The sequence below is a fragment of the Silurus meridionalis genome, chromosome 2 (assembly GCF_014805685.1).
Source record: "Silurus meridionalis isolate SWU-2019-XX chromosome 2, ASM1480568v1, whole genome shotgun sequence".
Lineage (NCBI taxonomy): Eukaryota > Metazoa > Chordata > Actinopteri > Siluriformes > Siluridae > Silurus > Silurus meridionalis.
Window position 1 is genome coordinate 29,138,632 of NC_060885.1, and position 26,888 is coordinate 29,165,519.

The window sequence follows — 26,888 nt, forward strand, 5'->3', positions numbered from 1 at the left end:
TCATGAAAAAAGCTTAGCAACTCTTTTAATTGTTTTAGCCGACCTTTCCTCACGATGTAGAGCTTATTTAAAATAATCTTGTAAATGTCCTTGTAAATATACACATTAATTTGAATATAAACAAATAACATTTTCAAGTCTCTCTAGAGCTGTTTAATAAGGTTCATGTCAGGGCTCTGACTGAGCTACTGTAGGACATTCACAGAGTTGTTCCTAAGCCACACCTGTGTTGTCTTTGCTGTGTGCTTAGGGTTGTTAAGTTTGAAGGTGAATCTACAGGCCAGGCTGAGGTCCTGAGCACTGTGGAACAAGTATTTATTGAGAATATCTGTAAAAACCAAGCAATGATACAAAACATGTAATGACATGATACCAAACATGTGAAGGTAAAATTTAATTGTTATATTATGCAAGTATATTAGCTTGAATTCCGGGAATTATAAGTCACCATTCTATGACCCGGCCATTTCCCCAGGATGGAAAGAGGGGGCTCAAGGATGGGTGAGCGGGCAGATGAACAGATGGCTTATCTCCTCAGATTAAAGAGATGCTCTCCTCAGATTAGAAGGTTTATTGCTATGCTGCCGAGCAGTTCTTGGCGTCTGAAAAGATCTGACCATAAGTAATTTCTCTGTAGCCTTCCCCAGATCTGTGCCTTGTGACAATCCTGTCTTAGAATTCTTTTGACCTTTTTGCTGGTTTTTACTCGGATATGCATCATTTGTGAGGCCTTTATAGAGGTCTGTGCCTTTCTGAATCATGTCCAATCAATCAACTTTTCCACATAATAATAATAATAATAATAATAATAATAATAATAATAATAATAATAATAATAATAATAATAATAATAATAATAATAATAATAATAATAATAATAATAATAATAATAATAATAATAATAATAATAATAATAATAATAATAATAATAATAATAATAATAATAATAATAATAATAATAATAATAATAATAATAATAATAATAATAATAATAATAATAATAATAATAATAATAATAATAATAATAATAATAATAATAATAATAATAATAATAATAATAATAATAATAATAATAATAATAATAATAATAATAATAATAATAATAATAATAATAATAATAATAATAATAATAATAATAATAATAATAATAATAATAATAATAATAATAATAATAATAATAATAATAATAATAATAATAATAATAATAATAATAATAATAATAATAATAATAATAATAATAATAATAATAATAATAATAATAATAATAATAATAATAATAATAATAATAATAATAATAATAATAATAATAATAATAATAATAATAATAATAATAATAATAATAATAATAATAATAATAATAATAATAATAATAATAATAATAATAATAATAATAATAATAATAATAATAATAATAATAATAATAATAATAATAATAATAAAAACCTACATAAAACTTATGTACATTAGAATACAGACCCTTAACTCAGTTTTAAATTGAAGCAAATTTGGCAGCTTTTTGGCAAATCTTTTTGGTTATGATGCAACAAGCTTTGCACACCTTGATTGGGGGATTTTGTGCCATTCAGCATTGTAAATCCTCTCAAGCTGGGTCAGATTGGATGGGGAGCGTCGGTGGAAAGACATTTTCAAGTCTCTCTAGAGCTGTTTAATAAGGTTCATGTCAGGGCTCTGACTGAGCTACTGTAGGACATTCACAGAGTTGTTCCTAAGCCACACCTGTGTTGTCTTTGCTGTGTGCTTAGGGTTGTTAAGTTTGAAGGTGAATCTACAGGCCAGGCTGAGGTCCTGAGCACTGTGGAACAAGTATTTATTGAGAATATCTGTAAAAACCAAGCAATGATACAAAACATGTAATGACATGATACCAAACATGTGAAGGTAAAATTTAATTGTTACATTATGCAAGTATATTAGCTTGAATTCCGGGAATTATAAGTCACCATTCTATGACCCGGCCATTTCCCCAGGATGGAAAGAGGGGGCTCAAGGATGGGTGAGCGGGCAGATGAACAGATGGCTTATCTCCTCAGATTAAAGAGATGCTCTCCTCAGATTAAAGAGATGCTCTCCTCAGATTAGAAGGTTTATTGCTATGCTGCCGAGCAGTTCTTGGCGTCTGAAAAGATCTGACCATAAGTAATTTCTCTGTAGCCTTCCCCAGATCTGTGCCTTGTGACAATCCTGTCTTAGAATTCTTTTGACCTTTTTGCTGGTTTTTACTCGGATATGCATCATTTGTGAGGCCTTTTATAGAGGTCTGTGCCTTTCTGAATCATGTCCAATCAATCAACTTTTCCACAAAGAGTCTGAATATGCATGTGCATGTATTATATTTGTAATTATAATAAAATAAAAAAATTACAGGCATTTCAAGAATTCTGTTTTCACTTTTTATTAAGGGGTACTGAGTCGAGATTAATGAGGAAAAAAATCAATTTGAAGTACCAAGTTGCAACATAAAATTAATAAGTGAAGGGGGCCTGAAATCTTTCTAAATGCACTGTACTTTTGTTTTATGACATCATATGAATATAATGAAATTATTATATAACCGTACTCACACTCCCAACTGGCATATGGAGTGCTCCAATCAGAACTTCTAGACACAAAGTCAGATGCATCCGGAGACCAAAGACAGCTATAAGGCATTGTGAAAAGATTTAAAATCATATCTTTTCCCTAAAAGTATTATATATACAGTACAGACCAAAAGTTTGGACACACCTTCTCATTCAAAGAGTTTTCTTTATTTTTATGAGTATGAAAATTGTAGATTCACACTGAAGGCATCAAAACTATGAATTAACACGTGGAATTATATATGGAATTATATACATAACAAAAAAGTGTGAAACAACTGAAAAATGTCATATTCTAGGTTCTTCAAAGTAGCCACCTTTTGCTTTGATTACTGCTTTGCACACTCTTGGCATTCTCTTGATGAGCTTCAAGAGGTAGTCACCTGAAATGGTCTTCCAACAGTCTTGAAGGAGTTCCCCGAGAGATGCTTGGCACTTGTTGGCCCTTTTGCGTTCACTCTGCGGTCCAGCTCACCCCTAAACCATCTCGATTGGGTTCAGGTCCGGTGACTGTGGAGGCCAGGTCATCTGGCGCAGCACCCCATCACTCTCCTTCTTGGTCAAATAGCCCTTGATGCCTTCAGTGTGACGCTACAATTTTTATAGTCATGAAAATAAAGAAAACTCTTTGAATGAGAAGGTGTGTCCAAACTTTTGGTCTGTACTGTATAAATACTGTATATTCAATGAATGACATGATTAATGCAGCACTCATTTCTGTGACCATTTATTTATTTATTTTTTATAAAAGAAACATTAATAAATAAATATTAAAAAGGCGAAATTAAAACCTCAATCCAACACACATTTTTCATGACATCCTCTCTTTACTCAGATATATACCCTATTTTTCGGACTATAAGCCGCTACCTTTTTCCCACGTTTTGAAGCACGACAATGCCAAAAGATAGTTGTGAAAGGAAGGAGGAATACAGTGAACAGTGACTTTCTTGGTCGCCTACTGTTTAGATACAAGCCGTTGTAACGCATTGAGTCTGGGTGAAGGGAGAGCTCGCTAACTCCAGTTGCAACAGAAATCATATAAGCACAGACAGGTTTCCAAAACTCGTGCTTTTTTATTTTTCTTGGCAACAGCATTACGGGTTAATCAAAGAAACTTAGAAATGAGCATCAGAAAATAATAAGGACATATTCTCGGTCTTGCACACATGCAGTAATAGCGGAAAAATGCGGCGGCAGGCTATTCCCAAAATGCCGCTCTGCTCTTAAAGGAGCCACAACATATTTCACCCGTTACACCGTGTAACAGACACTGTCTTTTGTTAAAGCCTGTGTAAAGTTTATTAGTTTCAGTGTAGACAGCCTGCGGCTTATAGACAGGTGCAACTTATTTATGTTCAAAATAAAAATCACTTTGTCAAATTCAGTGGGTGCGGCTTACATATGGGTGCGCTTTATAGTCCGGAAATTACGGTAATAAAAATAAACTCTCCAAAAAAAAATTTTTAATCACTAAACATTTGTTTTACTGATGCCAATGTTTAAATCGAGCACCAAAATTTGCATGATGCAAATATCCAGCAATTAATACCGTCCGTGTGGAAACATAAAAAAAGTTCTGTTTGGTGTCCTGATGACTTACATAAATTAAAACACCATAAAGCATTTACAAGAATATTGTGACATGATGTTCTATGTTGAGTTTGGTTACAGTAATAATAAACATACATCTGCATAAAGCATCCATATTTGTCCATGCCATGTTGATTAGAGTATTAAAAACTTGAAAAGTATTCATTTAAGGTACATTTAGAACAGATTAAAATGTGCAAATAAGTTACGCTTAATGACAAGTTAACTACTGACAATTTATTAGGGCTGTGAATTGATAAAATATTAAAACGTACCAGTGATGGTTTTACATTGTAGCCTATTTTTAACTCTTTTTATCATAGATTGAAGAGTGTCTAACATTTGTTACAACCATCTTTAGCCATGTTAGATGTTATAGAAGCATTCCAAATTAAGATATTCGTTTTTGTGTACCATTATATTTTTATGTCTCAATGCATACAGTATATAAAATGCTTCTAAATGTTAAGTGCACCAAGTCATTACCTTATACATTCATTAGTTTTTTAAATATTTTATTTAATCAAGGGTGACAATGTATTTGAAGCAGGTAGTAATAAGTTAAAGTACCAACATAAAGTTCTGGGAATGTTTAAAATGTGTAGCAACAATGTTTCTTTATAAAAAAAAAAAAAGAGAAATTAAACCTGGTCAATAAAGAAATGCAGGAATTGAATAGTATGTTATTATTTACCTAATACAACAGCGCTGATGCAAAACAACACTGCTAAGACTGTAAGTCCTGTGATGTATATTTCTGCTATGTTCTGTGTCCGCATAATAAAAAAAGCTAAATTAGAGACAGAAAAATTTTTTAATACAAAATATATATATATATATATATATATATATATATATATATATATATATATATATATATATATATATATATATATATATATATATATATATATATATATATATATATATATATATATATATATATATATATATATATATAGTGGAACCCGGTTATCTCGACATCGGTTACCTCGACAACCCTATTAAGTCGACGTTTTTGAAGTGGAACCGCCAAATTCTTGCTTTTTCTAAGCATTTTTTATCGGTTATGTGGAGCACAAGGGGGGAAAAATTTGCCATTTAACGTCGGTTATCTCGGTGCAGCCGCAGAAGAACTCGCGGAAGTGGCGGAAAAATCAAGGCTTACAGCTGCTACAGGTGTTGTATTGTATACTGGTGAATCTCTGCTGTTAGTTAGTGCACATATGCCTTTTGTTGTTCGTGTGATGACCATCCAAAATCATAGAATGAACAGGATCGGGGGGAATCCGCGGTGCGCTTTGGGAAGAAAAGCACAGCCATTGAGAGAGTGCCGGTGGGAAGGCACGTGGATACGCATGAGCGATAACAACGACCGCAGTGAACCAACATATACCAACAATAACGGACAGTGAGAGTGTGGAAGTTTAAATAGGAGCTGGTGATGATGATGATGCACCATATGTGCGCGATTGAAGCCGGGAGCTTCAGAGAAAGCGGCCGAGAAAGCACCTGACATGCTGAAGGGGGCCGAAGGGTGCGTGGCAGGTGAAATCCTGACAGATAAACATGTACTGTATGTATTTTTATAGCATGCCTTCATCAAACAAATCGCGGCAACGCTGTTGTGTAAAAACCCTTCAAAAAAACTTGCATGCACATTCTCATTTATTAACGCACATCATGTACATAAAGAAATTTCAAGCATGTTAATATATTGCCGCCATTTTGATTTTCGTTTATCTCGATCATCGGTTACCTCGACAACCCTATTAAGTCGACGTTTTGAAGTGGAACCGCCAAATTCTTGCTTTTCTAAGCATTTTTATCGGTTATGTGGAGCACAAGGGGAAAAATTTGCCATTTAACGTCGGTTATCTCGGTGCAGCCGCAGAAGAACTCGCGAAGTGGCGGAAAAATCAAGGCTTACAGCTGCTACAGGTGTTGTATTGTATACTGGTGAATCTCTGCTGTTAGTTAGTGCACATATGCCTTTTGTTGTTAAATGTTATGCGATGAACGGAGGCGAAGCCGCTTAGGCGCGTGATGACCATCCAAAATCATAGAATGAACAGGATCGGGGAATCATGGTGCGCTTTGGGAAGAAAAGAGCAGCCATTGAGAGAGTGCCGGTGGGAAGGCACGTACCGGGATACGCATGAGCGATAACAACGACCGCAGTGAACCAACATATACCAACAATAACGGACAGTGAGAGTGTGGAAGTTTAAATAGGAGCTGGTGATGATGATGATGCACCATATGTGCGCGATTGAAGCCGGGAGCTTCAGAGAAAGCGGCCGAGAAAGCACCTGACACGCTGAAGGGGGCCGAAGGGTGCATGGCAGGTGAAATCCTGACAGATAAACATGTACTGTATGTATTTTTATAGCATGCCTTCATCAAACAAATCGCGGCAACGCTGTTGTGTAAAAAACCCCTTCAAAAAAACTTGCATGCACATTCTCATTTATTAACGCACATCATGTACATAAAGAAATTTCAAGCATGTTAATATATTGCCGCCATTTTGATTTTCGTTTATCTCGATCATCGGTTACCTCGATGCTTTTTGGCAACCCGCTAGGACATTGACATAACCGGGTTCCACTATATATATATATATATATATATATATATATATATATATATATATATATATATACACACACACACACACACACACACACATGCATACATATATATATTTCATATATATATATGAATGACTTCAGCACATCTGCGGCCACAGGACAGCGCTAGTCTCTCACACTGCTCTGGTGTGATTTTGTTCCACTCTTCTTCCAGTCTCCTCCACAGTTCGGTGACTGTAGTGGGTTTCTTAGCCATAACTTTGTCGCCAAGGATTTTCCAGAGGTTCTCTATTGGTTTGAGATCAGAACACAGGGCTGGCCATGTCATCATTTCAATGTTTTCAGTTTTAAGGAACTGCTTTACCTGTTTTGCTGTGTGACATGGACCATATGTTGTTGAAGAAGGTTCTGATAAACATTTGCATTCACTCTGCCATGTAGCTGTATAAGAGGCCCAACTCCTGATGCAGAAAACATGCCCAAAACCATGACCCTTCCTCCTCCACTTTTCACTGACTTCTTTACACACTTTGGGTTCAGTCTTTCTCCAGTTTGTCGCCGAAGATAATGTTTACCATCGGACCCAAATAAATTAAAATTGGACCAGTTCTCCTCTGTCCACACAACATGCTCCTCAGCAAAGCTTAGTCTAGCCTTTTGATTCTTTCTGCTAATGAGAGCTTTGGTCACTGCAGAGAAGGCTTTCAGTCCAAATGCTCTTAAACGTCGAGACACTGTATGACGAGACAGATCCTTACCCTGTTCAGCGCTGAACTGGTGAGCAATTCCAGCTGCAGTGTGGAAACGATTGCCCATTGAGATCCTCCGCAGTATCCTGTCCTCTCTTGTATTTGTCTTCCGTGGATGACCAGCCTTCTTGGCAGACTTGAATGAGTTTGTGATGTTGTAAAGATTTCAATATTCTTGAAATCACAGATTTGGAACGACCAACTTGTCTTGCTATGGCTGATAGGGTCATCCCTTTGGCCTTCATCTGGACAACCTGCTGCCGGAGGCTTTCAGTAACTTTATAACAACCCACCATCTTGCAGAGTCAGTGAAACTGGAAGTTAGGCTGCCAGTTAAATAGGGGTTGACAGATAATCAAGGAAATTAGCACCAGGTGCCAGATTAACACCAATAACTGGGAGGTATCTGAAAGTGTTCTCTAATTTTGATCACTGTGTTTTCTGCAAAATAATGTTTTTTTTTTTTAAATGCCTTAGTTATTTTGTGGAAAAGGTGTTCTGGTAGCATGGTATAGACAAGACAAAAACTCCTTCAACTGTTGAGCAGTGAAGATGACATTATTTCAGAATTGTTTAATTGTTTATAAATTGTTCTCTAATTTTGATGTTCAGTGTGTGTGTGTATATATATTTATATATATATATATATATATACACACACACACACACACACAATTTGCACATATAATATAATAGAGGCAATGGCAGCAGATGCAAGTGCAGACTTTTAATTTGCAAAGTATAAAAACGGAGTATTTAAAAGACTAAAGTACAAAGCTAAACATACAGACGACAGTACAAACAAGATTTGGCAGGAAAAGCAACAAATTAGCATGGCAACAACAAAAGTTTGTGAGATAAGCTCAAAAACTGGAACTTAAATAGTGGTGCCATAGGGGAAGCTTTCTACAGATGGCCATGAGGGATAAGTTCTGGATGAAGAGCCACACCTTTCGGTGTACATGGTATGGGGTGCCGGCCGACGTCTGTGGATAGCAGGCATAGCTGCGGGAAGACTTGAGGAGGCGATCTAGGCCTTTCTCCAACTGTGGCGACAGCGCTGGAACAAGGCAAGTGCAGATGCAATTTCTCGGTGGTAAACAGCAACAGCTGGTAGCTGTAGGTGGTTGAAATGGTAAGATACCCATGGCTTGATGGAATTTGATCTACTTGGCAAAGCGCAGGTACTCCAGGTCGCGGTGGGTGGTCCTTACGACAAAATGGGGTTAGGGTTTTTCCTCCAAGGTGAGCTTGATAGCCAGGAGTTTACGTTCCCTAACTGGGTAGTTCTGTATTGGAACTGTGTCCTCTAATGAATCGCGATATAAATTCGCAAATCCCTGGAACCTGGAAGGTCTTAAACGAAGCACGGAGCCGAATGAGATAATCTGGTGGCGAGTACATGTAGCCGGCGCCTATTTATAAAGAAGCAAGATGGCTCCGATCCAGAAGCGGCTGTAGGACCGTAGAAATGTTCGTGTGACTGACTGACATGATCTGGAGATGAAATCAACAAGCTCTGTCTACTGCTGGGCATAAACACCTCTTATGTTTCACCTCTCCACAATATAAACATAACCCCTTGGTGTGGCGTCTCTCCTTCTCAGACAGTGAAAGGCAGCGGTGACCAATCTCCATGGGTCTGGACAGAGATGACTCTAGAACATATGGCTGTTTGGTGCTCCCATTTCTCTGTTGCTCAAAAAATTAGGGAGATGAGCAGGCTACCTTTGTCTGCTTGAAGGGGAACGAGAAAGGTTGCCCCAGTGCTGGAATCAGTGAGGAAGGAGCAGGCATGATTGTCGTTGTGGGTTCCGACACAAAACATATAATCCGAGTCAGCCGGATGTGCCCTGAAGTCACTGCTTATGAGAGATGAGGTGGGACTGAAAAATTTGAGCATCCACAGGGATTATATTTTTTTATGGCCAGATTATATGGTCAAGGCTGGCAGAAGGGACCAAAATGCAGGGTGGAGACAGGGGTGCAGTTTGACAGTCTCAAATAAGCGGACAAAGCAGGAAAGACAGAAAAGTGTTCCACACAGCTGGTAACTCACACACCCACATGCAGCGCAATCACACAGACCAGGAACACAGTTCTTAAATTCAAAACGGAGCAATGTGAAGTTGGCAGGAACAAAGTCCAAAAACACAGTCCAATAAATCTAATACAAATATGCGGGGCAATTCATGCAGAGACAGAGTAATCTACAGCAGTCAGGGTTAAAACATGAATCGGTGCAATGCAGGCAGAGAGTGGCTTCAGGACCAAGAAAAAACAGGTCGGCAACAAAAAGGCAATCAGGCAGAATAGCAAGAAGATTTTAGAGCTGAAGACAACAAAGATAATCTGGCAAGGAGTGACTAAGAATGGCATTCCTAACTAGTGGAAAATATGTCCACTGTCCCGGAGAGCTAAGCGCAAAACAACCGCTTTCCCAAAAGTGTTATGTTCGAAATGGCCACAGACCTGAAAGTGTCTGGAATTTGGAATTTATGACAGTTAGACATATTTTAGAGGATGAAGTAGCCCAACATTAAGAGCTCCATTCTGGGGCTGCAGTGAAGTGGTGGGCCACTACAAATGGCTACAGCCTGAGACCTATGTGGTTTCCCCCAAACAGAGTTTTCTCTAAGCCTAATGCGGCCAAAGACAGGCTCTCACAACTGTTTTTCCCCAAATGCCTACAAGTTGGTCCCCAAAGCCAACCTCCTGCTAAAAACAAATACCATCCTCTCTCAAGTCATGTACATTGCCTGCCTTTTCTAGATTTGAAGGAATCTGTGCAGGAATGCAGCTTGTCTTTGTTGCATGGAAACTGGGAAAGCGCAGAGTCCTTTGGAAATGTACTGATGCGTACTGACTGGTACAATGTGAATACACAATAATAAATGGTAAACAGACATACATTTGTCAATGTCAACATTGTTTTACTTACGGGAATATGCACCAATTGTTAAACTTAAATGGTAAAGTGGAACAGCCAACATTTTCACTGCCTTTCGAAAGAATTCTGTGAAATAAATAAATAAATAAACAAACAAACAAACAAACAAACAAACAAACAAACAAACAAACAAACACACACACACACACACACACACACACACACACACACACACACACACACACACACACACACACACACTACAGCCTAGGCAAAAAGATTTGAGAATTAAACAAATTCACCAAGAATTGCGAGTTGCTTCAGTGTTTTTAGTTCTTTGTGTCGGATGTCACTGTGGTATACTGACGTATAATTACAAGTATTACTCTTAGTGCCGATCCCAAGCCCGGATAAATGGGAAGGGTTGCCTTAGGAAGGGCATCCGGCGTAAAAACGTGCAAAATTCGAACATGCGGATCATGAATATGGATGATCCGCTGTGGCGACCCCGAATGGGAGAAGCCGAAAGAAAGAATGATTTCATACGTGTCAAAGGTTTTTTGTGACAATTACATTAAGTTTATGCAAAGAGTCAATATTTGCAGTATTTACCCTTCTTTTTCAAGACCTCTGCATTTTGTTCTGGCATGCTGTCAATCAACTTCTGGGCCACATCCTGTCTGCTGGTAGCCTGTCAGAATTTGTGGGTTTTGTATGTCCACCCACCTCTTTTGAGGATTGACCACAAGCTCTCTAATGGATTAAGGTCTGGGGAGATTTCTAGTCATGGCCCAAAATTTTTATGTTTTGTGAAGGGACCAAAATGCAGGGTGGAGACAGGGGTGCAGTTTGACAGTCTCAAATAAGTGGACAAAGCAGGAAATACGGAAAAGTGTTCCACACAGCTGGTAACTCACACACCCACATGCAGCGCAATCACACAGACCAGGAACACGGTTCTTAAATTCAAAACGGAGCAATGTGAAGTTGGCAGGAACAAAGTCCGAAAACACAGTCCAATAAATCTAATACTAATACATTGGGCAATTCATGCAGAGACAGAGTAATCTACAGCAGTCAGGGTTAAACCGAGAATCGGGGCAATGCAGGCAGAGAGTGGCTTCAGGTCCAAGAAAAAACAGGTCGGCAACAAAAAGGCAGTCAGGCAGAATAGCAAGAAGATTTTAGAGCTAAAGACAACAAAGATAATCTGGCAAGGAGTGACTAAGGCATTCTTACCACCTAGTGGAAAATATGTCCACTGTCCCGGGAGAGCTAAGCGCAAAACAACCGCTTTCCCAAAATTGTTATGTTCGAAATGGCCACAGATCTGAAAGTGTCTGAAATTTGGAAGTCATGACAGTTAGACATATTTTAGAGGATGAAGTAGCCCAACATTAAGAGCTCCATTCTGGGGCTGCAGTGAAGTGGTGGGCCACTACAAAGGGCTACAGCCTGAGACCGATGTGGTTTCCCCCAAACAGAGTTTTCTCTAAGCCTAATGCGGCCAAAGACAGGGCTCTCACAACTGTTTCTTCCCAAATGCCTACAAGTTGGTCCCCAAAGCCAACCTGCTGCTAAAAACAAATACCAATCCCTCTCAAGTCATGTACATTGCCTGCCTTTTCTGGATTTGAAGGAATCTGTTATAAGGCAAATAATGCAGCTTGTCTTTGTTACATAGAAAACGGGAAAGCGCAGTGTCCTCTGGAAATGTACTGATGCGTACTGACTGGTACAATGTGAAGACACATAATAATAAATGGTAGACATACATTTGTCAATGTCAACATTGTTTTACTTACGGGAATATGCACCCATTGTTAAACTTAAATGGTAAAGTGGAACAGCCAAAATTTTCACTGCCTTTTGAAAGAATTCTGTGAAATAAATAAATAAACAAACAAACACACACACACAGTACAGCCTAGGCAAAAAGATTTGAGAATTAAACAATTTTGCCAAGACTGTTGCTTCAGTGTTTTTAGTTCTTTGTGTCAGATGTCACTGTGGTATACTGAAGTATAATTACAAGTATTTCATTGCACAAGCCAGTGCACTCTTAGTGCCGATCCCAAGCCCGGATAAATGGGAAGGGTTGCCTTAGGAAGGGCATCCAGCGTAAAAACATGTGCCAAATCGAAAATGCGGATCATGAATACGGATGATCCGCTGTGGTGATCCCAAATGGGAGAAGCCGAAAGAAAGAATTATTTCATACGTGTCAAAGGTTTTTAGTGACAATTACATTAAGCTTATGCAAAGAGTCAATATTTGCAGTATTTACCCTTCTTTTTCAAGACCTCTGCATTTTGTTCTGGCATGCTGTCAATCAACTTCTGGGCCACATCCTGTCTGCTGGTAGCCTGTCAGAATTTGTGGGTTTTGTATGTCCACCCACCTCTTTTGAGGATTGACCACAAGTTCTCTAATGGATTAAGGTCTGGGGAGTTTCCTAGTCATGGCCCAAAATTTTGATGTTTTGTTCCACAAACCACATAGTAAACACTTTTGCCTTATGGCAAGGTGCTTCATCATGCTGAAAGAGGCATTATTAATCACCAAACAGTTCTTAGATGGTTGGGAGAAGTTGCTCTTAGAGGATGTATTTGTATCATTCTTTGTTTATGGCTCACTCCCCTGGCCGAAAAGAGCCCACTCCCTTGGCTGAGAAGCAACCTCACACATAAATGGTCTCAGGATGTTTTACTGTTGGCATGACACAGGACTGATAACAGCGCTTACCTATTATTTTCTGGTCAAGCTTTTTTTCCAGATGCCCCAAACAATCTGAAAGGTGATTCATCAAAGAAAATGACTTCACACCAGTCCTCAGCAGTCCAATTCCTGTACCTTTTGTAGAATACCAGTCTGTCCCTGAAGTGTTTTCTGATGAAAAGTGGCTTCTTTGTTGCCTTAATAGACCATCCTCCAAAAGTCTTTGCCCTGAAGCATTCTTCACTACAATTGAACTTATTTTCTTTAAGTTCTTGGTGATCTGATAAATGCTTGATTTAGGGTCAATCCTAGTAGTTAAGTACATTTTCATGGAAAGGGGAATTTGCAGTTAATTGCTGATCACTCGTCATAAAATGTTGGAGTATATGTAAATTACTAAATCAAATTATGTAAATAAAAACTGAGGCAGCAGACTTTGAGAAAATTTATATTTGTGTCATTCTCAAAACATTTGTCCAGTCTGTAATGTGCAAAAGCTTTAGGCAGTTGTGATGAAATAAATGATCAATTAAAACAAAAAACAAAGTAAATTAGCAGAAGAGAAATCCAATTCAAATCAATATTTGGTGTAAATACTCTTTGGTTTTAAATTCCTACAGTTTCACACTTTGTACAGTACACTTGCACAAAGTGAGGAATTTTATAGGATCAGAGTCAGGTTTATGGTTAATAATTATACAAAGCAGGTGCTAATTTCAATTCTATTTAGTTCACTTTGTAGTTGAAACAGTTAATTAACTGAAACACAAATAGCTTTTTAGGAGGCTTCAAACTGGGTAACAAACAGCCAAACTCTGCTACCAAGGTGAGGTATAGAAGATAGAAGACAATAGAAGACAGTTTCATATCACAGGTCATACACCATGGAAACACAGAGCACAGCAATAAGACACAAGGTAGTTATACTGCATCAGAAAGTCTCTACAAGGAAAATATTTTAAAGCAAAAAAGAGTTTCATCATGTGCTGTTCAAACTATTTTGAAAAAGCACAAAGAATTATGAAATATCCACCATTGACCATATGGAATGCTGGAATGCTGGAATATGTCCAGCAGTGCCAGCAGAAAAGATCCAGCCAGTGGGACCCAAGACTGTTCTCTGATAGCCCTGACAGCAGTAGTGATGAAGTGCTATGAAAGACTGGTCAGAGACTTCCTCACTGCTTCTCTACCAGACACTCTGAATACAATACAGTTCACTTACCACTGAAATCACTCTACTAAGAACGCCATTACATATCTTCTCCACACAACAATGAGACACCTGAACTACAATAAAGAGAACTAGGTGAAAATGCTGTTTGTGGACTACAGTTTAACATTTAACATCTTATTTCCCCCACACTCATCTCTATGTTGGAGGTTCTGGAACTCAGCCTGTCCCTGTGTCAATGGATCTTCAACCTCCTGACAGACAGACAACAAGTTGAAGAAGTGGGCAAACACACCTCATTCTCTCACACCCTCAGCACTGGAGCTCCTCAGGGTTGTATTTTAAGCACTCTGCTGTACTCACTGTATACATATGGCTGTGTGGCCACTTTCAACTGCACCACCATCATTAAGTTTGCTGATGACACTGTTGTGGTGTGCCAGATCTCCAACAAGGAGATGGCCTACCAACAGGAGATTAAAGTCTGGCCAGATGTGGTCTTCATCTTCGTCAAGAGTTGCAGCCAAAAATATTTACCTACATTTTGAGAAAAGGTTAAGTGACTTTACAGTAACAACTGTGCATGAAAACATAGAAACTAGGCTGTAGAAAAATGGTAGCAGGTGCTATGGACTGATCAGTAAACATTTTATAGCAGTCAAATTGTTTGCAAAAGGGCTGGAGTGTGTCTGCAGGCGACAGTGAAGCATGCCGCAAATGGAATATGAGATTTGGTCAGGATTAATGGTGTCTTCGATAATGAGAAACACAAGCTGATATTTATACATCATGCAATACCATCAGGGAGGTGTCTGATTGACCTTAAATGTATTCTGAAGCAGGACAACAACCCCAAACATACAGCTAATGTCATTAAGAACTATCTTCAGTGTAGAGAAAAACAAGGAGTTTGTGAAGTGATGGTTTTGGCCCTCACAGAGCCCTAATCTCAGCATCATCAGGTCTGTCTGGGATTATATGAAAAAACAGAAGGATTTGAGGCAGCTTACATCAGGAAATATATGGCTAGTTCTCCAAGATGTTTGGAACCACCTACCTGTTAAGTTTCTTTAAAACTGTGTGCAAGTGTACCTAGAAGAATTGATGATGTTTAAGATAAACCTTTATTCATCCCACAGTGGGGAAATTTCTTAGGAGTTTCTTAGGAGGACTACCCTTTTGCATGCAAAGGGTAGTCACACTAAAAATAACGATTGTATTAGGTTTTCTCTTCTCTTCATTTACTTTCTATTTTGTTAAATGATAAAAATAAATGAACACTTCTATTTTTAAGAGCATCCTTATTTCACAGCATTTTTGTGCTTTGTGCAGAATACATCTACAAACACTATATACATGTCACCATCTCGATAATTAATTAAAATAATTCTTATTGGCTTACTTGGGAATCTGTTGATATACAAAGAAGTTTTTATCAGCATGATGGGTCTTATGATAGTGACAGTTAAACAAGTAATAACCTCCAACAGGAACCCTAAGGAAAAATAAATCGCACCAATGTCAGCATGGGATCTGGGATTACCATATGAAAGCTGCCATAGCTGTTAAAAATAGGGCAAAACACCTACCTTCCTTCGCCCACAAGCAGAAAGCGACAATCATGCAAATATTTGGACAAAGGATCAAAGAAATGTGTATTTTCATGGCCTTTTTGGTAACAACTAAGAAAAAGGGAAAAACTTTATATTTATACTTCTATTTGCAACTGATATTTTCAAGAAAAAAATGATAAATAGTACTCTGAATACCTTTCTTTCGCAGGAGGTTAAAAACAGGACAACAAAAACCTACTGCCAGCAATAGTGCAATCAAGCAAAACACCAGGATTAGTACATGTAATGCAGAGAAACCTGTAGCAAAGGGACATGAATAATAAAAACTGTGAATGACCCTAAACAAAATTCATAAAAATGCTGCTGGATGGCTGCCCTCCCATCACTTCATCAGCAAAAAAATGAAAGATCACATTCCTTCTTCCTTATCAAAGATGAAATACATTGCTTGACTCAAGCAATTCAGATTCAGATTCATATTTAAACAAGCATGTCATAATGAAATGGTTACAATGTTTAAAGCTCTGAATTGTTGTCCTCTGGTGTATCTTAAACTCACCATGGCTTGCTCATCAGGAATAAATGCAGAACATTCACCTTAACTGTTGATTTCTGTAAAGCTGCTTTAAGACAATGTCTGTGGTGAAAAGCGCTATAGAAATAAACTCTACTTGACTTGACCTCAACCTAAACTTTTCATTTAGCTGTGGCAGGACTGTTAAAGCAGATGTATAAAAAGTAATTAGTGATTTTGACCAGGTACATTACCTACACCATGCAGTACCACAGTGGTCCTTGCTGACATATTACTGGTGTGGACCTCACATGTGAATTCTCCTTTATCTTCCATCTTTACCTCCTTTAGCTTTAGTGAGAAGTTCCTTTGGTGATTTCAGAAAGAAACAAATCAACTCTTCCCCGATAACTCTCATGTGAGGATTCTGGGAAGATTTCACTGTTTTGATAAAGCAGGACAAGAATGTCCTGGTCTCCATCTGTCTTCTTCCAGGTCACTTCTTCAATCTCACTGCCTGGTACATGAGAATCTACAGAGCAGTTCAGTATGACATCCTCACCCTCATGGGCAAAGACAGCATGGTCTGCCCCTTTCACCACAAAATGCTCTACAAGGACATGGACAAAGTTATAATAACAGTAAATACAAAGTGTAGTAGTTGATTTGATGTGTAAATCTCTGAACTTGTCCTCTGGTGTTTCTTAATCTCATCCTAAACATTTTATTTCACTGTGTCAGGACTGTTTAAACAGATGTACAGTACAGACCAAAAGTTTGGACACACCTTCTCATTCAAAGAGTTTTCTTTATTTTCATGACTATGAAAATTGTAGAGTCACACTAAAGGCATCAAGGGCTATTTGACCAAGAAGGAGAGTGATGGGGTTGTAGCGAATTTAGCTCGCAAAGAAAATTTAATATTTATAAGTAATTATAACAGGTTATAGTTACTCCTAAATATTTAAGTTAAGTTGAATTGACGGTAATGGAATTAACATTACACTTATTTGTCTGTTCGTCCACCAAACAGACAGTAGAATTTATATTAATTCTATAAAAGAGGTATCTCCCTGGCCGAGAAAGACGTAACCCCCCTTTTACTTTATACCTTAAATTAAATTAAAAGAGCAAGTAGTTCAGACCGGATATTGCAGGAACTTTGCGAATGTACTCAGAGGCAATCATTTGTGAAAAATATGGCGTTTAATAAATGAGACAAACACACAAAGAACTAGCTACACGAACAAACAAAGAAATGAAGAAAACAAAAATAAAATAAAGAAAGGTTAAAACTAGGAAAGAAGGAAGAGAAAGAAACAAGAAAGAGTTAAAGGAAAGGGGATGGATGGAAATGCTTCAGCTTCAAAATTAAGCACACCCTAACTGGGAAATCGTCACAGGAATTTAAATTCACCTTAAGATTTACTAAGACTTAAAATACGCATCTAAATTCGTTGGTAAAGGAAACGGTTACTTGCATTGGCTTGTTGCGCAAGAGTCCGGATGCGAAAAGGAAATCTTTGAAGAGCCAGTTAGGGTGGGGTCAGATGTTCTTCCAGGTTCTCCTGAAGATCAGAGCGGTGGTTGTTCTTGGAAGTGAAGCTTGCTGGAAGATCTTGAAGAAAGAGGGAGTCGTTTCCAAGCTGTTTCGTACGTCTGACCAACGATTGGTGGTGTTCGTGATATTTTAAAGGTCTCGAACTCCACCCATCTTTGGGGGAACGGCCAATACTAAGGGTTGAGATTTTGGAGGGAAAAACTCCCCATTGTTCCATGTGTCTGTGGGCATGGTTTGGATTATAGAACTTTAAAGTTTTATCTGAAGTGTATTAAGACAGTATGGTGACTTTTCTGATCCAATAAAATGTACCATAGTTTGAAAAGTAAGTTACATGTAATTTTGTGGTCATTTGGATACTAAACACGAGAGGATTGATGGCATAACGGCAGCCGTATATTACATACATAGATCAGTAGTCAAAGTGTAACTAATGTTACTACAACATTATGTTCTGATAAAAGAATGAAAACACAAAACAAAATGCACTTCCATTAGGAAAGTGAAGAGCAGATAATTTTGTATAAATTCTGACATCAGGCCTTAAAAGGACATACAGCATTAGAACAGGTATACATTAACGTGCTGGGACCAGTAATTAACGTATAACGGATGTTAGTATAATGTCGTATTCTGATCAAATGAAATGCACCCTTGTCAGGAAAGTAAAGAACAGATAATTTTAAGTCAATTAAGCCTTAATAGAAGAGACACATTAATAGAGTTACATTAATAGGATCTTTAGCGTACAACTATGAACAATAAAGGAGATACATACAAGTATAGGTTAATGTCGTGGGTGTGGAGCATCTTATTCATTTTGTTTAATTAGAAAAAGGAATGCTTTATTGTATCAGTGTGTGTGTGTGTGTGTGTGTGTGTGTGTGTGCATTGTGTATGTGTGGGTGTTTTATGGTCGCGGTCTCTATGCGGTCAACAGAGAACCTGCATGGGGTTATCTCGTCTTGTGGTAGGATCCAGACCTTCTGGAGCCAGTTGTGTGTGGTTGTGTGTTTTAGGATTAGGATTAGTTCATAGTTTTGATGCCTTCAGTGTGAATCTACAATTTTCATAGTCATGAAAATAAAGAAAACTGAGAAGGTGTGTCCAAACTTTTGGTCTGTACTGTATAACAAAGTTATTAGTGATTTTGACCAGGTACATTACCTACACCATGCAGTAACACCGTGGTACTTGCTGACATGTCACTAGTGTGGACCTCACATGTGAATTCTCCTTTATCTTCCATCTTTACATCCTTCAAATGTAGTGAGAAGTTTCCTTTAGAGATTTCAGAGGAAAATAAATCAACCATTCCCTGATAACTCTCATGTGAGGAATCTGGGAATATTTCACTGTTTTGATAAAGCAGGACAAGGATGTCTTGATCTCCATCGGTCTTCTTCCAGGTCACTTCCTCAATCTCACTGGCTGGTACATGGGAATCTACAGAGCAGTTCAGTATGACATCCTCACCGTCACGGGCAAAGACAGCATGGTCTGCCCCTTTCACCACAAAATGCTCTGCAATGACAGACACAGTTATAATAACAGTAAATACAAAGTGTAGTAGTGGATTTGATGTGTTTCATAAAATGACGAACATATTGGTACAAATTATGCATTTTAAATGTTTTACTTTACATTACTTACTGATCTCTTTAATTTCCATTATCACCTCACCAGTGTCCTGGGTTGTGTTGACTTGACATCTATAAACTCCAGCATCTTCTTTAACTACATTTTTCAGTAAGATGGAGAAATTCCCTTTTGAGACCTCATCTGGGAAAAACCCAGCTCTGTCTCTAAACACCTGAGTCTGGAGATCTGGTCTGCTTTTTCCTTGCTGGAAGAGGCTCACTACAGAACCTGAATCCATCTTTCTCCATTCTACCTGGAGATCTTCTAACGGCAGTGAACTTTCAATAAAGCATGGCAGGAGCACTGATCCTCCCAGCTGAGCCACAAGTGGATCTGAGGGGCCATGGACTCGAAGAGCTGCATTAATACCAGTGTGTGTGTGTGTGTGTGTGTGTGTGTGTGTGTGTGTGTGTGTGTGTGTGTGTGTGTGTGTGTGTGTGTGTGTGTGTGTGTGTGTGTGTGTGTGTGTGTGTGTGTGTGTGTGTGTGTGTGTGTGTGTGTGTGTGTGTGTGTGTGTGTGTGTGTGTGTGTGTGTGTGTGTGTGTGTGCATTGTGTATGTGTGGGTGTTTTATGGTCGCGGTCTCTATGCGGTCAACAGAGAACCTGCATGGGGTTATCTCGTCTTGTGGTAGGATCCAGACCTTCTGGAGCCAGTTGTGTGTGGTTGTGTGTTTTAGGATTAGGGGGTCTTGGTGAACTCAACAGGAGTTCAGGGTCTGGTCCGGTTTGTGTCTTTAAAAAGGGGGAGTGTGGCACTTTACGACTATATTACCCCCAATAAAAGTTTCAACTTTTGATTGAGGTAAAGATGTCATAGGTTAAAAGGAATGCCTGGGACATGAAGTCTAAATGACCTGTGCCAGACGCTACAGGGTGCTGCGCCAGATGACCTGGCCTCCACAGTCACCGGACCTGAACCCAATCGAGATGGTTTAGGGGTGAGCTGGATCGCAGAGTGAACGCAAAAGGGCCAACAAGTGCCAAGCATCTCTCGGGGAACTCCTTCAAGACTGTTGGAAGACGATTTCAGGTGACTACCTCTTGAAGCTCATCAAGAGAATGCCAAGAGTGTGCAAAGCAGTAATCAAAGCAAAAGGTGGCTACTTTGAAGAACCTAGAATATGACATTTTTCAGTTGTTTTACACTTTTTTGTTATGTATATAATTCCATATATAATTCCACGTGTTAATTCATAGTTTTGATGCCTTCAGTGTGAATCTACAATTTTCATAGTCATGAAAATAAAGAAAACTGAGAAGGTGTGTCCAAACTTTTGGTCTGTACTGTATAACAAAGTTATTAGTGATTTTGACCAGGTACATTACCTACACCATGCAGTACCACAGTGGTCCTTGCTGACATGTCACTAGTGTGGACCTCACATGTGAATTCTCCTTTATCTTCCATCTTTACATCCTTCAGCTGTAGTGAGAAGTTTCCTTTAGAGATTTCAGAGGAAAATAAATCAACTCTTCCCTGATAACTCTCATGTGAGGAATCTGGGAATATTTCACTGTTTTGATAAAGCAGGACAAGGATGTCTTGGTCTCCATCGGTCTTCTTCCAGGTCACTTCTTCAATCTCACTGGCTGGTACATGGGAATCTACAGAGCAGTTCAGTATGACATCCTCACCGTCACGGGCAAAGACAGCATGGTCTGCCCCTTTCACCACAAAATGCTCTACAATGACACAAAGTTATAATAACAGTAAATACAAAGTGTAGTAGTGGATTTGATGTGTTTCATAAAATGACGAACATATTGGTACAAATTATGCATTTTAAATGTTTTACTTTACATTACTTACTGATCTCTTTAATTTCCATTATCACCTCACCAGTGTCCTGGGTTGTGTTGACTTGACATCTATAAACTCCAGCATTTTCTTTAACTACATTTTTCAGTAAGATGGAGAAATTCCCTTTTGAGACCTCATCTGGGAAAAACCCAGCTCTGTCTCTAAACACCTGAGTCTGGAGATCTGGTCTGCTTTTTCCTTGCTGGAAGAGGCTCACTACAGAATCTGAATCCATCTTTCTCCATTCCACCTGGAGATCTTCTAACGGCAGTGAACTTTCAATAAAGCATGGCAGGAGCACTGATCCTCCCAGCTGAGCCACTAGTGGATCTGAGGGGCCATGGACTCGAAGAGCTGCATTAATACCAAAGTAAACAAGGAACAGGTATGTACAGAAACAAAGAATTTGTCCAAAGTTTCTATTGTTTCCCTTTAGATTAATTGAGGCAAACAAAGTTACAGTGATTTCCAAGAATTAATCAGTTAAATTAAATGTACAAATTTCTAGACCTACTGTATTTCAATTATAACAAAAATCATATCATATAATGCAAACAAAATAGTATACATTTACTCAGCAATTTTTACATTATGAGTAATTTAATAATGCAAGCTATAAAAAAGTCTTACCTTCATGTCCAACACCATAGACAAACATTAACAACACTGAGAAATACATGTTGCGACCAGTTTATTCTTCGTGTATCAGTGGGATGGTATAGATATTTTAATAAAAGTTATTTATTACATGGTCAGGTAAGCAGGAGATCAGAAACGGTTCCTCAATGCACATAACGGAATTACGCAAAACACAGTATGAAAAGACATTTGATAAATTCCAACCAGTAATCAGAGCAACAAAAAATCAGAAAAACATTCCTTAATCCAATACCAGATCAGAATCCAAAAACCAGTGCAATAACACAAAAAAAATTAAAAGCAAAGTAACAGACAAGCGGATTCGGTCTCAGTAAACATGGAAGTTAAAAAGATCAAGTTTCGTTTAAGAAAGAGAAGTTGAAACTCCAGAACCAAACTACAGGAAAAAGGGTATTTTTCTGTTCTTAATGGATGCACGGAAAGGGGAAAAAAGTAAAACCAAAACAAAAAAGGGCTTGATATTTGTATGTCAAATGCAGAAGTATGTCACAGCCGTGCCAGCTCAGCAGCTTCAGTTTAGAAGTGTGCGGAGTTTATACAGTTAATACGGTTAAACCAGCAGCATCTTGAAAATACACGGTTAATCCAGCCACACGTTCCTTTGTATTGCGCATCTAGTCGTGTACTTACGGTACGGGAGGTGGCCGCGGTCAAAATATTAGTAAAGACGCTTCAGAAAGGCATTATAAAAAAAAAAAAAAAGACTCTCAGTGCATTTTCAATCATGTTTCACATTCAAACACTTATAAAACATTTTCCATTATTGGTTTGCTCATTCTTTTAAATAATTCTTATTTAGAGTGTCTCTGTCTATTACTATATAAAATTTCAACTCATTTTACTGTGGAGTTTTTGAGAAAAGTAAAGTCAAAATCAATCTAAACATCAGTGCATTTTCAATCATGTTCCACATTTAAACACTCATAAAACATTTTGCTTTATAGGTTTGCTCAATATTTTAAATAATTCTTATTTAGAGTCTCCCTGTCTATTATATTCTTAAATTTCAAGTCATTTTACTTTACAGTTTTTGAGAAAAGTAAAGGCACGATCACACATCAGTGCATTTTCAATCATGTTCCACATTCACTCTAAAGACAGAGACAGACAGAGACAGGGACACTGTAAATAATCATTATTTAAAAGATTGAGCAAACCTATAAAGGAAATTGTTTGAGTGTTTGAATATGGAACATGGCTTAAAATACACTGATGTTTGGAGTGATTTTGCCTTTACTTTTCGCAAAAACTGCGAAATGACAGTAAAATTACTTCAAATTTTATAACTGTAAATAAGAATAAAAATTAAAAGGAATGAGCAAACCTATAAAGGAAAATGTTTGAGTGTTTGAATATGGAACATGGCTTAAAATACACTGATGTTTGGAGTGATTTTGCCTTTACTTTTCTCAAAAACTCCACAGCAAAATGAGTTGGAATTTAATACTATAATATACAGGGAGAGTCTAAATAAGAATTATTTAAAAGAATAAGCAAACCTATCAAGGAAATTGTTAAAAGAGTGTATGAATATGGAATATAATTGAAATATGATCTAATGTGTGGAGTGATTTTTGCCTTTACTTTTCGCAAAAACTGTACAGTGAAATGACTTGAAATTTAAAAAGATAATATAGAGGGAGAGTCTAAATAAGAATTATTTAAAAGATTGAGCAAACCTATGTCTAATGAGTGTTTGAATACGGTGATTCAAATGCACTGATTTTTATGTTTCTTAAAAATTCTACAGTAGAACGACCTGAAAATGAATTCAGGCATAATCAGTCTCACTGAGTAGCAAAGATTTTAAGGACGGTAAAATAAAGGTGATTTTGCTTTTACATTTTACTGTATAGTCTCAAACTATACACTATACAGTAAAGATGTTTTAAAAGTGTTTGAATATGGAACATGGCTTAAAATACACTGATGTTTGGAGTGATTTTGCCTTTACTTTTCTCAAAAACTCCACAGCAAAATGAGTTGGAATTTAATACTATAATATACAGGAGAGTCTAAATAAGAATTATTTAAAAGATTGAGCAAACCTATAAAGGAAAATGTTTGAGTGTTTGAATATGGGCCATGATTATATATATATATATATATATATATATATATATATAGTGCGACCCGGCTTAACTGCATTAATAAAGTTAACTGCGAGACCTAATTTTCTTTTTTCTATTGCCTTTTTTCAAACATAGATTTAAATAGATTGATTACCATGGGTAACGCAACAGTAAAGTTACCAGAAAAATCTACTCAAGTAAAAGTAGATAATTTAAGGAGCTTATTTAGTGTAAATTAAAAAACTTAAGTAAAATTTAGTAACTTTTTTGCAGCATGAGTGGGGTGGAGGACTCCAGTGTACAACAAAAAGGACAAGGGCATACAAATCTTAAACTAGTTGTTTTTAAATGAACACCTTTACAAATTAAAGTTCAATTTTCTTTTGCAAGTTTTGACGTGCGCTTGTATTAGGTATTTCTCCGTTCATTTCCAATTCTGCTGCTAACCAACATTATCAATGTCACACAGTGATGCAACAGTACAACAATTATTTAAAGATATAAGTATCAATATCTGAGCTCAAAATTCTTGCACAGGTTTAATGACAAGTAATTATAAGCTGCCAGTTCTGTCACCTTTGGCAAACACAGCACATACTGCATAATAAAGCTGTTGCGTTTCCTGCACTTGAAGTCAAAATGGTCGGTTAAATTCTGTATGTCCAGGGGTTTGTTCCATAATAATTTAACAACATTTAGCTCTCAGCTGGGTCGTATCACTGGTGTCCACGGGCACCACTAGGGTTTCTGGGCTCCTTGTGGCCCCAAGGCCCCATCCCCAATTATCTGATATTTTTGCCACATGTAACAACAATCATTCTGAATAAGCATAATAATTATTGTGTATTCAGAGACAAAGAACTACATTTTAACAGTTTATTAAATTAACTAAAATGATGCATACTGTATACAGTAAAGCAATTGACACCATTGTATGGTCTCTCATACACAAACACTGTCTGGATTATTTAATTAGAGTGATAATATGATAATAAGAGTGAATAATAAGTTTCATACAACAGCAGCTCCAGAGGAAATGTGGACATTAGCTTAAACAGCATTTATTTATTTTTTACTCAGTTATGGATATGATTTTAAATATAATGAAGTACAAAACTTGAAACAAAACATACTTAAATAAAAGTTGAATTGAAGATTTTAAAAACTACTTAAAAATGTACACAAAAAATCTACTCAATTACAGTAATGCAAGTAAATGTAATTTGTTACGTTCCACCTCTGTGTGTATATATGTATATATTTGGGGTGTAATGGTACTCAATTCATGGTTCAGTACATACCTCAGTTTTTAAGTTGGTTAAATTTCGGTACAGTTGGGGGAAGAAATGCAAAACAAAATTGCTTTTTTATAACAGTTTAATATTATTAACATTTGGGATCAACATTTAAACAGTTTACATTTTTAAAAGAAAAATAAATAAAATGCCTGCTTGTTTAAATAATATATAAAATAATATTTTATAAAAAATAAAATAGAATAAATTTAATTATTGCAATAGACTTTATTATTTTGATTATATTTAATAAACAATTAGTTTTATTTATTTCAAATGTCTTCATTCTTTCCACCCTTTATTTATTCACTCCCTCAATATGTGGAATTGTCAGGATTTTCTCCTTTTAATAGAAATTCTTGAAGCTGGAAACACACAAAAAAAATCCATATAGCTGCTAGCCACTTCCTGGTTAGTGGCTAACGATAATGCTACTATATAAATTCTTTAGCGTTTTCATACATGCGCACAGCAAATCAAAAAAAATAAAGAGAAATTTCCCCACTGTGGGACGAATAAAGGTGTATATATATATATATATATATATATATATATATATATATATATATATATATATATACAGTGCCCTCCACAATTATTGGCACCCCTGTTTAAGATGTGGTCGTGGACTTCTAAAAATTCTCCTTTTTTTTAAAACAACATAGAACCCAAATGCAAAAAAAGAGAAAAATCCAACCTTTTATTTAAGTACATTACTTTGGTGGTAAAAAAATCACACATTTAGAAGAAAAAAAAAAACCTTGAAATCATGTGTGCCACAATTATTGGCACCCTGATGTTAATACTTTGTACAACCTCCTTTTGCCAACAAGACAGCACTTAATCTCCTCCTATAACATTTCACAAGATTGGAGAACACAGAGAGAGGATTTTGACCATTCTTCTTTGCACAATCTTTCTAGATCATCCAGTGTCCTGGGTCCTCTCTTATGCACTCTTCTCTTTAGCTCGCCCCACAGGTTTTCGATTGGGTTGAGGTCTGGGGACTGAGATGGCCATGGGAGGACCTTGAGTTTGTGACTGCTGAACCACTTTTGTGTAGATTTTGCCACATGTTTTGGATCATTATCCTGCTGAAAGACCCAATGACGACCCATCTTCAGCTTTCTGGCAGAGGCCATCAGGTTTTTATTTAAAATATCCTGGTACTTCAAAGCGTTCATAATGCCATGCACCCTAACAAGGTTCCCAGGGCCTTTGGAAGAGAAACAGGCCCACAGCATCACAGATCCTCCACCATACTTCACGGTGGGCATGAGGTGCTTTTCGGCATACTCATCTTTTGTTTTACGCCAGACCCACTTAGAGTGTTTGTCGCCAAAAAGCTCAATCTTAGTCTCATCTGACCAAAGCACACGATCCCAGTTGAAGTCCCAGTACCGCTTAGCAAACTCCAGACGTTTACGTTTGTGAGTGTTAGTGAGAAAAGG

The 26,888-nt window shown here is 37.3% G+C and overlaps 1 protein-coding gene across 3 annotated transcripts in view; it reads right to left on the minus strand.

The window, feature by feature from the left end:
- LOC124396611 (junctional adhesion molecule-like) overlaps positions 1-22,528 on the minus strand; it is a 49,308-nt gene extending 26,780 nt beyond the window's left edge. The window contains exons 1-13 of one of the 3 annotated variants that reach the window (XM_046865779.1): positions 22,041-22,527; positions 21,420-21,764; positions 20,936-21,292; positions 19,135-19,491; positions 16,661-17,016; positions 16,088-16,189; positions 15,908-16,000; positions 15,721-15,813; positions 12,232-12,306; positions 11,666-11,766; positions 4,888-4,983; positions 2,583-2,659; positions 1,643-1,813 (exon numbers count right to left, since the gene is read on the minus strand). In XM_046865779.1, the coding sequence (XP_046721735.1) occupies positions 16,760-17,016; positions 19,135-19,491; positions 20,936-21,292; positions 21,420-21,764; positions 22,041-22,089 (1,365 nt within the window). In that variant the 5' untranslated portion in view covers positions 22,090-22,527 and the 3' untranslated portion in view covers positions 1,643-1,813; positions 2,583-2,659; positions 4,888-4,983; ... (4 more) ...; positions 16,088-16,189; positions 16,661-16,759. Of the gene's footprint in view, positions 1-1,642; positions 1,814-2,582; positions 2,660-4,887; positions 4,984-11,665; positions 11,767-12,231; positions 12,307-12,400; positions 14,856-15,720; positions 15,814-15,907; positions 16,001-16,087; positions 16,190-16,660; positions 17,017-19,134; positions 19,492-20,935; positions 21,293-21,419; positions 21,768-22,040 lie in introns of those variants that run through there. The other 2 variants (XM_046865766.1, XM_046865771.1) reach the window with 2 other exon arrangements.
- Positions 22,529-26,888: the final 4,360 nt, after the last annotated feature.